The sequence below is a fragment of the Populus nigra genome, chromosome 17 (genome assembly GCF_951802175.1).
Source record: "Populus nigra chromosome 17, ddPopNigr1.1, whole genome shotgun sequence".
In the NCBI taxonomy this organism is placed as follows: domain Eukaryota; kingdom Viridiplantae; phylum Streptophyta; class Magnoliopsida; order Malpighiales; family Salicaceae; genus Populus; species Populus nigra.
The window spans coordinates 1,163,634-1,177,449 of NC_084868.1; the positions used below are offsets into that span (position 1 = coordinate 1,163,634).

At 28.5% G+C, this 13,816-nt stretch overlaps 2 protein-coding genes and 1 long non-coding RNA gene across 3 annotated transcripts; 1 reads left to right on the forward strand and 2 right to left on the reverse strand.

Annotated features, from left to right (window-relative positions):
* The first annotated feature begins 344 nt into the window (after positions 1 to 344).
* Positions 345 to 4,659, forward strand: LOC133676755 (protein LURP-one-related 15-like). The gene is made up of 3 exons (XM_062098489.1): positions 345 to 623; positions 701 to 925; positions 4,384 to 4,659. Exons 1-3 carry the CDS (start codon positions 345 to 347, stop codon positions 4,528 to 4,530), a joined length of 651 nt encoding a protein of 216 aa, XP_061954473.1. The 3' UTR covers positions 4,531 to 4,659.
* Positions 4,660 to 8,310: 3,651 nt separating this feature from the next.
* On the reverse strand, positions 8,311 to 9,735 carry LOC133676429 (protein LURP-one-related 10-like). The gene is made up of 3 exons (XM_062098073.1): positions 9,130 to 9,735; positions 8,709 to 8,939; positions 8,311 to 8,562 (listed from the first exon to the last, which is right to left on the reverse strand). The coding sequence occupies exons 1-3, from the start codon at positions 9,412 to 9,414 to the stop codon at positions 8,419 to 8,421; spliced, it is 660 nt and encodes a 219-aa protein (XP_061954057.1). The 5' UTR covers positions 9,415 to 9,735; the 3' UTR covers positions 8,311 to 8,418.
* A 1,445-nt stretch (positions 9,736 to 11,180) lies between these two features.
* LOC133676473 (uncharacterized) lies at positions 11,181 to 11,725 on the reverse strand. Its single transcript, XR_009835614.1, has 2 exons — positions 11,601 to 11,725; positions 11,181 to 11,452 (listed from the first exon to the last, which is right to left on the reverse strand). It is a non-coding gene; the product is annotated as an uncharacterized LOC133676473 (long non-coding RNA).
* Between the last annotated feature and the right edge of the window lie 2,091 nt (positions 11,726 to 13,816).

Sequence of the window (13,816 nt, forward strand, 5' to 3'; positions counted from 1 at the left end):
AAATATTTAAGGATTGAAATTGTAAGAAACCACAAAATAGGGATGAAAAAAACAAACTGTCCCAGGTGCCATCATTTGTTCACAACGAAAAAAAAACTCAAAAAACCGTCCCTGCCAGCTCCACTGCTAAAAGAAGATGCCTTTCTCACCGTTGTAATTTTGAAAGAAAGACTGCCCTTTTTATTTATTTAAAGACATGACATGCCACCTGTTAATTGGCACTATAAAAGACATCCAGCGTTCCCCTCAAAGACTACTTCTAAAACCAGCAAGACCTGCATAATATAGAAATTTAGCTATTTTTCTCTGTTTAATTCTTCAAGTAATATTGTGTTTTTGTGATTATGGCTACTGGGCAAGCACCAAGCAACCCCGTTCCTGCTATGAGAACATACCCGCCAGTGGAGCGTCCAGTGGTGGTAATAGGGCCACAGTACCTGGCACAGTACCCTGTTGAACTCGCCATCTCCACAAAGCTATGGAGTCTTGGAGAAAATGATTTTAAGGTGTCTGACATTAATGGCACCCTCATCTTCCAAGTCAAGAGTAAACTCTTAAGCTTGCATGATCGTCGTTTTCTGAAAGATGAAGCTGGTAACATCCTTGTCAATCTCAGGCAGAAGGTATGCTTAATTGATCATTTCATTTGTTTTCTTCTTCTTCAATGATATGGCTTGCTGCGTGTTATCCTTTTCTCCAGATAATGACCATGCATCGAAGGTGGGAAGCTTTTAGAGGAGAAAGCAAGGAGGAGAAAGACTTGCTTTTCACAGCCAAGAAAGCAAAGCTGTTCCAATTCAAGACTGAGTTAGACGTATTCTTGGGTAATAACAAAGGAGAGGTCCCTGATTTCAAGGTGAAAGGAGGCTACAGCGAGAGTTCCTGCTCTGTACTTCTTGGAGATTCCAATACCATGCTTGCACAAGTAAGTTTGACGCTCTCATTCAGTTTTGAGTCCTATATAAGTCAACAACTATTTAATAGGTAATTATTATTTAACTAGATTTGTGGCTGGTGGAACAAAAACAAATTCAATATAAAAAAAATATAATGACAAGAAAAGAAATTCAAGATACGAGTTATTGGTTAAATTAATAATTTAATTAAAAAAATATAACAATAATAAATAAACAAACGAAAAAATAATAATGAAAAAAGTTAATAAAAATAGTTTTAAGCCAACTTGGATGATGAAACAAGCCAATGCTAAAAGTAAAATTAAAAAAAAATTAAGAAACAACAAAAATTTCTTAGTTAAACTAGAATAACTTGTAAATTTTATGAACATTCATATGAGATGAGATTTATATGAGATGATATAATTTCATAGAAAAAATAAAAAAATAAAAATAAAAATTAATTCTTAATAAATTAAATGAGAACATGATAATTCTAAAAGAAAAAAGATGAAGTTCAATATCCATTATAAAAAATAATGAAAGATGAAAATTAAAAAAAAAATTGAAAAAGGTTGGAAAAATACTATTCGGAGCCCATCCAGATCAAGTTACAAAATCTCTAATCTAGTGGTGATATTAGGGTGACCATGTTCAAAACAAATTAAATAAAATCATTAAACTCAATTATCAAATAACTTAATAGTGAAGAATGAAAATAAATAAAGTAATTTAACAAAACAATGAAAAAAAAAAATGAGACAACCTAAGTTAACCCATAAAATCACAATCATGAAAATTGTGACATCCTTTAACCGAGTTCAATCAAGAAGAGCTTAATTTCTAATCAATTTAATTTTGAATGATGAAATCATGAAAAATACATCAATTTTAAAAACTTGCCAAAAAAAAACATAGCAATAAAAAAAAATAAGGATTAAATTTCATAGGAAAAAAACCATGAAGTATAATTGTTTAGAAAAAAAACAACCCAAAAAATGATAGGAACCTAATATAAATGAAAGGGAAAAAATTACAAAAAATAATTTTTAATAAATCAAATATTGAACGATAAAAAAAACATTAATTCATGTTAATCTTTGAAACTGGTGACTCTAGTTGTGAACTCGAGACTAACCTCATAGCAATAAAAAAAAATATATAAGTTAACTCGGGCTAACCTCAAAATCCCGCGATCATTTGATTAGGATCAAGATAACTCACTGAAAGTAAAGGAAACAAAAAAGGGGTAGAAAGTAAATTTCAAATAAATTAAATATTAAAGGATGAAATTGAAATAAATTGATTTGAAAAAAGAATCTAGAAAAAGAAAAATTAACTCACGTTAACCTTTTAAATTAGTAACTTTGGTAATGACCTAAAACTAATCTCATAGAAGGCATACCATAAAAAATAATAAAGTAAAATTTTAAAAAAATAGTTTTAAAATAAAAATAAAAAACATTATATTTTAAAAAAAGAAACAAACAAACCAAGCTAGCATGAGCAAACCTTTTAAACCTTATTTAATATCTAAAACTTACAATCCATGAAATCCTTGATTCGGGTTCAATTAAGAAGTTTAATCTCCAATCAATTTAATTTTGAAGGATGAAATCGTGAAATAATTATCAATTTAAAAAACTTAACAAAGAAAAAAATATAGCAATAAAAATAATAGGAATCAAATTTAATAGAAAAGAAACCAATGGAGAATTAAATTGTAAAAAAAAAACCTAAAACATGATCCTAATCAAATTAAATAGGAATCAAAAGAATAAGGATCAAATTTGAAAGAAAAAAAATAATAGGATGAAATTGGGAAAACCTGTAATTTTATAGCTTATTAAAAATAAAATAAAAATTGTAATAAAAGAATAAGGAACAAATTTGAAAGATAAAAAATAAAATAAAATGAGGGTGAAATGAAAAAAAAACATTTGTAATTCCATGGCCTATTTAAAATAAATAAAAAAAGATAGTAATTAAAAAGACAAGGACCAAATGTGAAGAGAAAATAAATCACAGATGTGAAATTCAAAGTAGGGAGAGAGAAAAAGAAAAAATACATCGAGAACGTTAAGACATTTTAAACGCCACTCCAGAATACAGTGTTTGGTGGCCAGACAACCCCATGCACATTGCCCAAACAAGGTAGGGTTGTTCACATGTGCTAACAAATGTTTTTAATTACATTTAATTAATGTAAATGACAATAATGCCCTTTAATAGCATTGGAATTTATAATAAAACTAATATGAAATAACCAAAAAACAAAAAACATCCTTATAAGAGAGATATGCTGATTTTGTTATTAAGGACATTAAAATAATTATACTATTTTAAAAAAATTAAAAAGATAAAAAGCCCCTTAATAATAGGCATTATATTTTTTTTATTATAGAGTTAAATTAGTAATTTTAATATACACAAAATAGAAATGACTTGTCTAACTTCATAAAATTTATAAAAGACAATTGTGTCATTGTGAAAAGACTACATAACCCCTAATGCTTAATTCAATGTTTTTTTTTTATCAAGGGTAATTTTATACTTATAATATATAATAAATAGTGTTTTGAGTCTTAGTGATCCTTAACTTTTAAAGGAGAAATATTTTTTTTAATTCAATAATTATAGCTTTAAATAGTATCAAAAGACCATTGCTAAGAAACATTAAATGTAGTGGTTAGCATGTAATAAACTTTTAATTTTAATTATTGTTCTTTTATTTATTTTATGATGTTATAGTTTTTAAACTCACTTGGGACAAGTCATAGATCTCTAGGTCAATTAAATTCTTTTATTTTTTTCTTAAAAAAATGATGTTATTTTAAAAAAAACTAAAAAGAAAAAAGATCAACAAGTTTTGACCGAGTTTTACTTGAAGCGACATGGTCGCGGGTTTTACTTGGTTTTTGAAAAAATTACACTAGATTAATTATTTTTTTATTTTTATTGAAACCTAAGCTCCAAGAATTAACCTAACGAGTGAAGTTTTAAAATAGTGCACCATCCAAGTTTTTTAAAATATTTTCATATTAGATATACTATTTTATGTTTTTCAATTTACCTTTTCATACTTTCATAAAAGAGCTTGAGATCTGCACAGCAGGTCTCGAGTTCGAGTCAGGGCGTGCACCTCTTGTAAGAGCTTGGGACAACCGGGGTTTTACTCACTCATCTGAGCCCACAAAGTACGCTTTCCGGGGGGTGGGGTTTCCTCGAATTCAAAAAAAAAATTTCATACTTTCATAACATAGTTAAACGATTAATAAGAACAATAATATTGTTTGAGAATTTGTTTTATTCACACCCGCACTTATAATATTCGAGTTTTATATTTTGGTTAATTTGGAACTTGTTGCTCAACCCTTTATTTATTGCAAATTGAAAGGCTTCTAATTGGTTAATATATCCTATTTTAATCAAGAAATTTATCTTCATAAGAGCTCATACTAATATTGTTTTTATCATGTAACTGCAGATGCATAGAAAACATTCTCTCGCAAGTACTATTTTGGATACAGACAGTTTTGGGGTGACTGTGTATCCTAATGTTGATTATGCCTTTATAACAGCTCTTGTGGTGATTCTCGATGAGATCAATGCAGATCGCAGTGGCGAAGATTAAATACAGCTTTTATTTTATTACGAGAGAAATGTCCAAATAAATACAATATATGTATGTCTTATGGCTTTTTTCTAATGTAAAATGTATGTTGTGGATGAAATAAAGTGTAAAATATATTGTGTTTGTTAAGTTTTATAATCATTTATAGGATATATTTTGAATTCTAATCAAACTCAAAAATTAGTATATAAATTTGAAATAAATGATCTTTCGATGAACTTCAATTTTGTTTGGAATATTTTCAAGATGCAAAACCCAATAATTAATAACTTAATTATTTTGAAATTAATGATATTTTTTTCTTATTATTATTATTATTATTATGAAGAGACAACTTTGTAAGCAGACAAATAGAGACCCACAAGGATATATTGGCATGGCTGTATTCTGTGTTGGTTTGATGATATGTCTCGATAATCCACTCTCCACTTCAACATATATTGGCATAAACTTAATTCTTTATAAAATTAATGTTGGAAATAAAAGATGAATTCATTATTTTACTATTTTAATGCTATGAGAGAAGGTAAACGATGAATTTACACTCTTTTAGTTTTTCTTAACTAGAAAGTTGGTTCACGTGGGCCAACATAAAAAAAAAATTAATAAAAAATAGAATGTCCATGCATTGTTAATGTGTTTTCTAGAAACAAGAAATAAGAAAAAATTCATAACCTTAATTGAGGACCCGATTGAATTCAATAAGACATGTATCATGTGAAGCCTTGTGGCAACCTTTGACCCATCTAGCACAAACAAAACCTGATTTTCAGTCATTTTCTTACAAAACAAAACCTAAAAAACATCCTAACAACTTCAATCAATCCATTAATAACTTCAAAGTAGCCTTCAATCTTCTAAAAAAGAAGAAAAAAACCAAGAAACATTCTAGAGGCTTGACCAACATTTTTCTACCAAGATAAAGGTCAAGAACACTATAATGGAACTCATCTTGGTAAATGGAAACCAAGAAACCAGTAACAGCTATTTAGGTGGTGGAATTATAGGTAATTGATCCACTTCGTCTCTCATCCCTCATTTCTTGGCGACCTTCTTTTTAAAAAAATTTAAAAACTGAAATGTGAACAAAATAAACCTTAAAAAATAAGGATAAAAAAAATTAAATCTACTCAATTTATTAATTGAGCAAGTGATATCAAGCATTATATAATTCATAACATAAATTTGATTTTTAATTATTCGAGAATATTTCAATTGATTTATTCCCTTATCTCTATTTTTGAACAGATATATATTTATATCAATTAGTATATTTACAGTGCTATTGTCATCTTTAAAGAATTTTTTGAGAATTTTCTCAACATAATAAAATTGAGACAATATAAATCCATTATATTTCTTAGAAGTTTTTATTCTTAATATGATATTTGCAACACTTAAGTCTTTTATGTCAAGCTTCTTAGTTAATATTTTTCTAGTAGACTTAATCATGTAATCATTGTTGTCTAAAATTAGCATATCATCCACATATAAACATACAATGATATAATTTTTATCTATGTTTCTCAGATAAATGCATTTATCTACTTCATTGATTTTGAATTCATTTGACAACATAACATTATCAAACGTTTCTTGACATTGTATAAGTGCTTGATTCAAATCATATAATAATTTAACAAGCTTACATACTTTCTTTTCTTATTCATTGACGACAAACCTCATGGCTTATATTCTATGTAAACCTTCCCGGTCATCATTTTAAAAAGCTATTTTTACATTCATTTGATGTATTTCAAGCTTATTAATAGTTGAAATGACTATTAACATTCGTATGAAAGTTATTTTTGACACAAGTGAAAATGTGTCGAAATAATTCATACCTGCTTGTTTTCTAAAATCTTTAACAACAAGTCTAACTTTATATTTATCAATAGTCCAATCAACTTTCATCTTTCTTTTAAAGATCCACATATACTGCTTTTCTACAAACATATTACTCTTAAAGAGTATAAATTTATCACTTTAAAAAGCCATCTTAAAATCATTTTTGCATAACAATGAGCCATGCATTAAAATCTTCCTAATATCAGCAATATGCAATACATTGTTGAGGGTGAGAAGCTTTCCAGAGATCATCTTCTATATAACCTATCCAACACTTAGTATCTTAGAGGTTGATGAGTTTCTCATGTATATGTTTTCTCCGTCCACTTTTTTTGTAAGTGGAGAACATTTTCTTCTCACCACATACATATCTTGTAGAACTAGTGTCAACCCATCACTAATCAAGATTGTTAGTGAGGTTGGCTTTGGAAACAACACAAGATAAGTTAATTTTTGAAACTTTATTAGTGAGGTGATCAACCTCAGTGATATTGGCTTGAGCAATTCTTTTTATAAGGATTCCTTGTTTATCCTTGTTTATACCATATTTGGTTACATGCCCAATCTTGTTGCAAATAAAGCACTTGTCATTGATATTTTTGGCAATTCTTTTACCTTTCACAACAATCTAGAAATTTATCAGCTATGAGTTTCATCATACCAATATCTTTAACTTCATACTTTTTATCTAAAGCTTCCTATAATACCGATAATGAGTTTCTTGAACTTTTTAACTTTTAAAATTCACTATAAGGGGGATGAAGGAAGAATTTTTAACTTGAATTTTTCATATTTTACACTCTATTTCTCACCTTATTTTTAGTGTTTTTCTTCTCCGTTTTATGGTTTGATTTTTCTCTTAAATAAGAATTAATTCTCACCATTATCAATCTTTAATTAACTATTATAAATTAAGAATTAAATCTAGAAAAACCAAGGATTTTTTTAGATTAATTTCTTATTCACCTATAATTTATTTAATTAAAATAAATTCAATCCCAATATATATTTCTAATTTAATCTCATATTTATTTGAAGTTGACGTGGATTACGTTGTAAGAAAATGTAGCATGCCTTTTTCCCTTTTTTAACATATTTTGAAATATGTTCATTGGAAAATTTAAATTTAATAAAAATATTAAATGCACATAATTTTCATTAATTTTTCACTAACTTGGAAATATTAGATTTTATACTTAGTTCAAATTCTAATAAAATATGAAAGAAATAACGTAATGGTTAACAAATATAATTTTAGTCAAGTTACAAACGAAGCTTTCTTCAAAGCACTTTAATTAACATGCTAATCAATACTGAAATTTATTCTATAGATAAACGTTTTTTTAAAAAAAATTAATGATGTGTCCGACTAAAGTCCACATCTATTTATGCAAAACATATACTTAAAAAACCAAGCCAAAGTTTTACTAACAAGTATTAACAAAAATACTTAATTGGTTGTGTTTTGAAAGTACGGACAGGAACTCAAAGTTTGTATGAACTCCTTTTCCATCTCTAGCATTTTTATTTATTCATGATATATTTCTCAGTGAAAAATTAATTAAATACGTTTACTAGATATAATTTCTTTAAATAGAAAAAAAAACTTATCTTGCTTAAATTGAAAATAATAAAAATAAACAATATATACTTCTAATTTTTATAGTTTAGAACTTAAAAACAACTATTTTGATGTTTTATGTATATATATATATATTGAAATATTATTTTGGAATCAATTAAAAGTGATTTTATCACTTCCATCTGGGAATAAGAATATTTTATTTTACTTTTTTTCTCTCTTACCCACTCTCTTGTAATATAGAAATTGGTTTATAATGATTAAGATTTTTTAAAAAAAATAGCTCTATATATCAAAAAATTTATTTTAAATTATCAGTTAAATCGAGAATATTGAAAGACACGCCTAAAAAACATATAATAATAAAAAAAATCATATAGATCATTGTTTCTAGAGCAATAACAAAACATCTTATCATCATCCTGTATAAGAACATTGATGTAAATTGAAATTTGAATTTAAATTTTGTCATCATTATCCTCGGTCGCATCAAGAATTACCACAAGAACTATTATAAAAGCATAATCAACATTTGGGCACACCGTTACTTGAAAATCGTCTTTCCACCTTATCGTGGATTTAAGATTGTGTTGCTGATGCATCTGCATTTAATAAGCAACACATTAGAACTATGTTCGAATACATCTTCCTATCTCATTCTGACAAGAGAGGGGGGGAAAAGCATTTCAAGAATATTGTTAAATTAAGCACTTAAGTGCTCCAAAATCAAAATTGGTTTCGAGCTTACTTGTGCAACAATGGTGTTGGAATTTCCAAGATATATAGTGCATGAACTATCGATAAAAGCTCCTTCGATCCTAAAATCAGGAACGCTTTCAGTCGTGTTAGAAGGTAGGAATACATGTAACTTGCTCGAGACTAACTGGAATAGTGATGACTGCTTGACTGAGAAAAGTAAATCTTTCTGCTCTATGCTTTCTCCTCTGAAAACCTCCCACCTCCCATGTGCAGTCATTAGCTAGAAATATAAGACGAAATGCATAATTAATCCCCTAATATGGATAGTAAATGAAATTATCAACAACATTAATGGAAACAAAGAATATTGAACGAGAAAACCCCACATCCTATATATATAAAGCACCCATAAACAACAAACAATCTAAAAATCAAATAACAGAACCGATCGAGAGAACAGACAAGCCTACCTTATGTTTAAGAGAAACAAGAATGTTACCATCTGCGTCTTGCAAATATCGTATATCACGAACTGTTGCGATCTTGCTTTTGACTTGGAAAATGAGATTTCCATCTTCATCAGTAACCTTACAATCATTCATTCCAAGACCAAGTGTTTTCTGCATCATTTCTAGGTCTACGGGGTGCTGTGTCACGAACTCTTGCCCTATAACCATCACTGGGCTCTCAAGTGTGGCATTAGCTGCCATTTCCCCTGGATCTGGCTCGGGATGTTGCCCGGTAGCCATGATCATGCACTCAAACAAGATGGTATAAGCAGTATGGTGAATCGTGTGGTTTTTTATATTTGTAGTGTTTGTAAATTAGGAGATAATTATGGATGCCTATATATAAATGTGGTGGACAAGGTCTTATAGTGAGGGATTGACAGCAAAATCTATTTGTATCACAGCTGGTAACAGGTGCTGTTCCGTCCTAAATATACAAAAAAGTTTTCTAAGTATTGATGAGTATATCCCTTTTTTCTTCTTATCCAAATTGGGTCTTGCTGTGATTTTTGTATTAATTTAGTGTTAATTTTGATAGAAAATGATAAACTCCTTAACTTAATTTATTGTTTTAGTCAGTGTATCATAAATGTTACAATTTACCATTTCAATGCTATAAATTTATTGAAATTGCTGGTTATACAATGCATTAAAAGTTTTATATATTTTCTCTATAACAAAAATGTTTTATAATATAGTTTACGGGAAAATGCTAGATAAGCTTAATCTTAATACCTTTATTAGACTTGATCATTTATTTTTGAGTTGTGTTAAAAAAAAAAGTTAAATATTCAAATACAAAAAAAATAATTTTAAAGTGATCTCACTTTTTTAAATGCAATAGGGATCTCACTTTTTATTATTATTTATCTATGCATGGGCCCATCTTTCATCATTTATTATTATATTCTTAATTTTTAATTTATCCATTTTAAAATGAGAGACTCATTAGTATTATTTATAAATCTAAATTACGAAGTGGGTTCTCATTATAATCCATAGTTTTCTTAACTATTACCAAACATCTTCAACAATTTAATTCTTAAGACTTTTTACAACCTTAAAACTTCTTTAAATATTATCTCTTTAACGTTTTCTTTTTTTAGATTTTTATTCTAATGCTAAATGCATCCTTAGTCTTAAATCAATTCTTTTGTTAAAATTAAAGCATCAAATTAAATATAGTTATGAAATTTCTGATAGGTTAATACAAATCTCAAATGATCCAAGACCTTGGCTTGGTCTTAAACCATAAAAAACTTAAAAATACAATTGGTACAATTGGTCTGATCAAACCTGAATAACTCGTCAAGTCAACCCAAAACCTAGATAAAAGTGAATTTTTTTTAATATTTTAATAAATTTAAAAAATATAAAATTAATTTATAAATACTGAACTTTACATTTATTTTTATAGTTTATATTTATATAGATTGTTTTTTAATTTTTCGATGTGAAATAACTATTTATATATTATACATCTACATGAGTGTAGCTTCTTATCTTTTAACGTGGAATATCCTAATCTTCATCGCTCATATTTTTTTTATATTCTACACACATATAAATTCTGTTTTTACGATAATCAAGGAATATATTAAAATAGTCATTTAGAGGATGACCAAAGTAGAACAATAAGAAGTTATTTGTTACAGAACCTGGAGATTGCTAAAAACAAAGTAAAAGTTGGGAAAAAAAAACATAAAAAATACTCAAGTAATTGTTAAATAGTCCGTCACTAAGAATCTAAATATTATCAATCTGTATGCCTCCTATCCACTTACTAATGTTGTTCGTCCACCTCTGGATATCGTCTCAACTTCTGGTAAGGTCATTACATGTGTAGCTAAAGTTTGAGTCATAGTTTTTTTCAAACAGGTAGACAATCAATGCAATGTTAAAGTAAAACACGCTTTCCTATGGTTTTAAAACCTGACATGATGGTTGACCCGGTATAATGACCGGGTCACGGGTCAGATGGGTTAACCCGGGCCAACCCGGGTTAACCCAAAAAAAATAAATTTTATGATCATTGATCAATAACAAGGCAATGGATCCAACAATATAACGTAAACTCGATAAACAAAATAATTCTATTCTCTGCTTTATATAAACTCATTCCAGCGAGCTTTCAAGCCTGGACCTGCTTTCTTTTTTTTTCAAACCAAATCGTCAATGGTAGACTCTTATAAAAACATTCAATGCATCATAAATTCTACACCAACCTCATCAAAATCAACCCCACATTCAGTAGCTAGAGCTAAATCCAATGCACCACCAAATCCTAAAAAAAATCCCAAATTACAAATTATTCCAAGAAAATCAAAAAAACAAAATCATAACAAAACCTATTTTCTCAAAATGAAAACTGAATCATAAAAATCACAACTTGATAACAACAAACAACAATTTGTTTGGATTCAACAACTTACTTTCGATTGAAGGAAAAAAGAGAATTAAGTCATCATTAAGTATTGGCCATAACGTTGAAGGGTGAGTTTTGGGTCATCAGCAAGCTTGAAATCAAGATCGAAACCACGAGATTTGAGAGAATTGAAAAAGATTGAGTGGGAAGATTTGAGTGACAAGTCGTTGAGGAGGACTAACAGGCAACGATCTGTTGGGGAATATGTGGAGAAAGAGAGGGAGAGAATGGAAAGGAGTGTAACAGATAGAATTGTTAAGATTGAGAAACTGTTTCTTCCCATTTTTGCAGTCTTGGCTGCCTAAGTGAGAGAGTGCGAGAGAGAGAGAGAGAGGGGGAGAGAGGCAGAAGGCTTGCCAAAAATTAACAAGGCTTAAGAAAAAGCTAAAGCTAAAAACGACGTCGTTGAACATATATAACACAAACAGCAGCCGGTCTCAGCTGGGTTTAGCCGGGTTAACCGGGTCCCAGATCGATCCACCAAGTTGACCAGGTTTTGACGGGCCAATTTCCTAACAGGTCTTTTCATCAATTCGATCCATTTCAACCCCGGATCAGCCAGATCCCGGGTCAACCTGCAAAGCCGAGTCGGGTTTTAAAATACTACGCTTTCCAGTCTAGTTGAATTTCCTTGAAAATCAAATTAGTCCCAGCAACACCAAAAGAGAGAAGATTCCACGTTTTCCTTTTAAATTTGCACTTAGCCATTGTATGTCTTTGGAAAAGTAGCTCATTGAAAGTCTTCGGGACACACCAAGAGATACCCCAACCAAGAAATGAATTTTAACCAAAAATTCCAAGCAAACTTGCATTGAAGTAACAAATGGTCCGAAGTCTCTAAATCATCCGCACAAAAAGGACTACAAGATTGATCAACTGGAAGTAATCGTAGGCTAAAAAGAAAGGATCTTCTACATAATCTATTTTGCACAGCTAACCATAAAAATGTTTGAATTTTTGGGGGAGCTGTAGAAACCTTTCTTCTTAATTTTTCAATGTCATGGGAGATAACTATATATAATTTATATTTATATAGATTGTTTTTTAACTTTTTAATATAGGATAATTAAATTATATTTCATATCTCATTTTTTTTATATAATCTATACTCCTATACATTTTTTTTCTATTTTCTCAAGTTGATCTGAATCAACATGTATGATTTGGGACCTGACTTCTTTGCTGAGTCAGCTTCTAATTGGGTTTAATACCTATGAAATTAGCTAAGACACTTTTACCTTGAATTAGGTTTTTTTGTAATGTCCAAACTACTCTTTCTACGAGGTACCTTTGTGGTCACATGAGAATACCTTGAAGTCTATCAATTTTTTTTTTTTTAAATTATAATTAACCAGATATGTCTGTTAAATTATATTTATTGTATTGATTTTCTTTTCACTTGATTCTTTAATTGATTTGTTTTATTTTCTTCATTTAGTATTTTATTTATTTTAAGTCTAAATGTCGGTCATCTAAGTATAAGATTTCAACAATATTTTTTCTTTTCTTGATATTATGTATTTTTTTTATAAATAAAAAACATAAAGGTTAGAAGAAAATGTTTGTTATTGCATTATAACTTACTATACAAATTATTTTTTTGCTTGAAAAAACATTAAATTAATGTTTTTAAGATTTTTTTTAGATGATTTTGATGTGATGATATCAAATATATATATAAAAAATATTTTTATGTATTTTCAATTGAAAAATATCTTGCATTATAATACCAAACACACTTCATAAGAGGTTTCAAGCATACACATATCAATAAATTAAATTCTAAGAAAATACTAAAAAAGAAAGAGGTTTTTCTATATCCCAGATCACTATTCATTACAATAGTGATTTAATAAAATTACCCATAATCCAAAAAACCTTTAAATTAGACATTGGAGGCAAGATAATATTTTCACCATGATGTAATTGTCTTTAACAATTTGTGCAAGGTTGGGTTAGTAATTTTATTTTATCTTTGTATAGAGAAATTACTAATTTAATCCTAGAATAAAAAAAATAAAATGTCTTTCAATTAAGAGCATTATGGTCTTTTTATTTTTTTTAAATAGTAAACCGTAAAGACAAAATCAATATAACTCTTTCACAAAGGTTTTTTGTCATTTTATACTGATTTTATTGCTAATGTGAAAGTTACTCAAGGGCATTATTGTATTTTATCATATAATAAATATTATTAAAAAACTTGTTGGTGCGTGAGTAGCA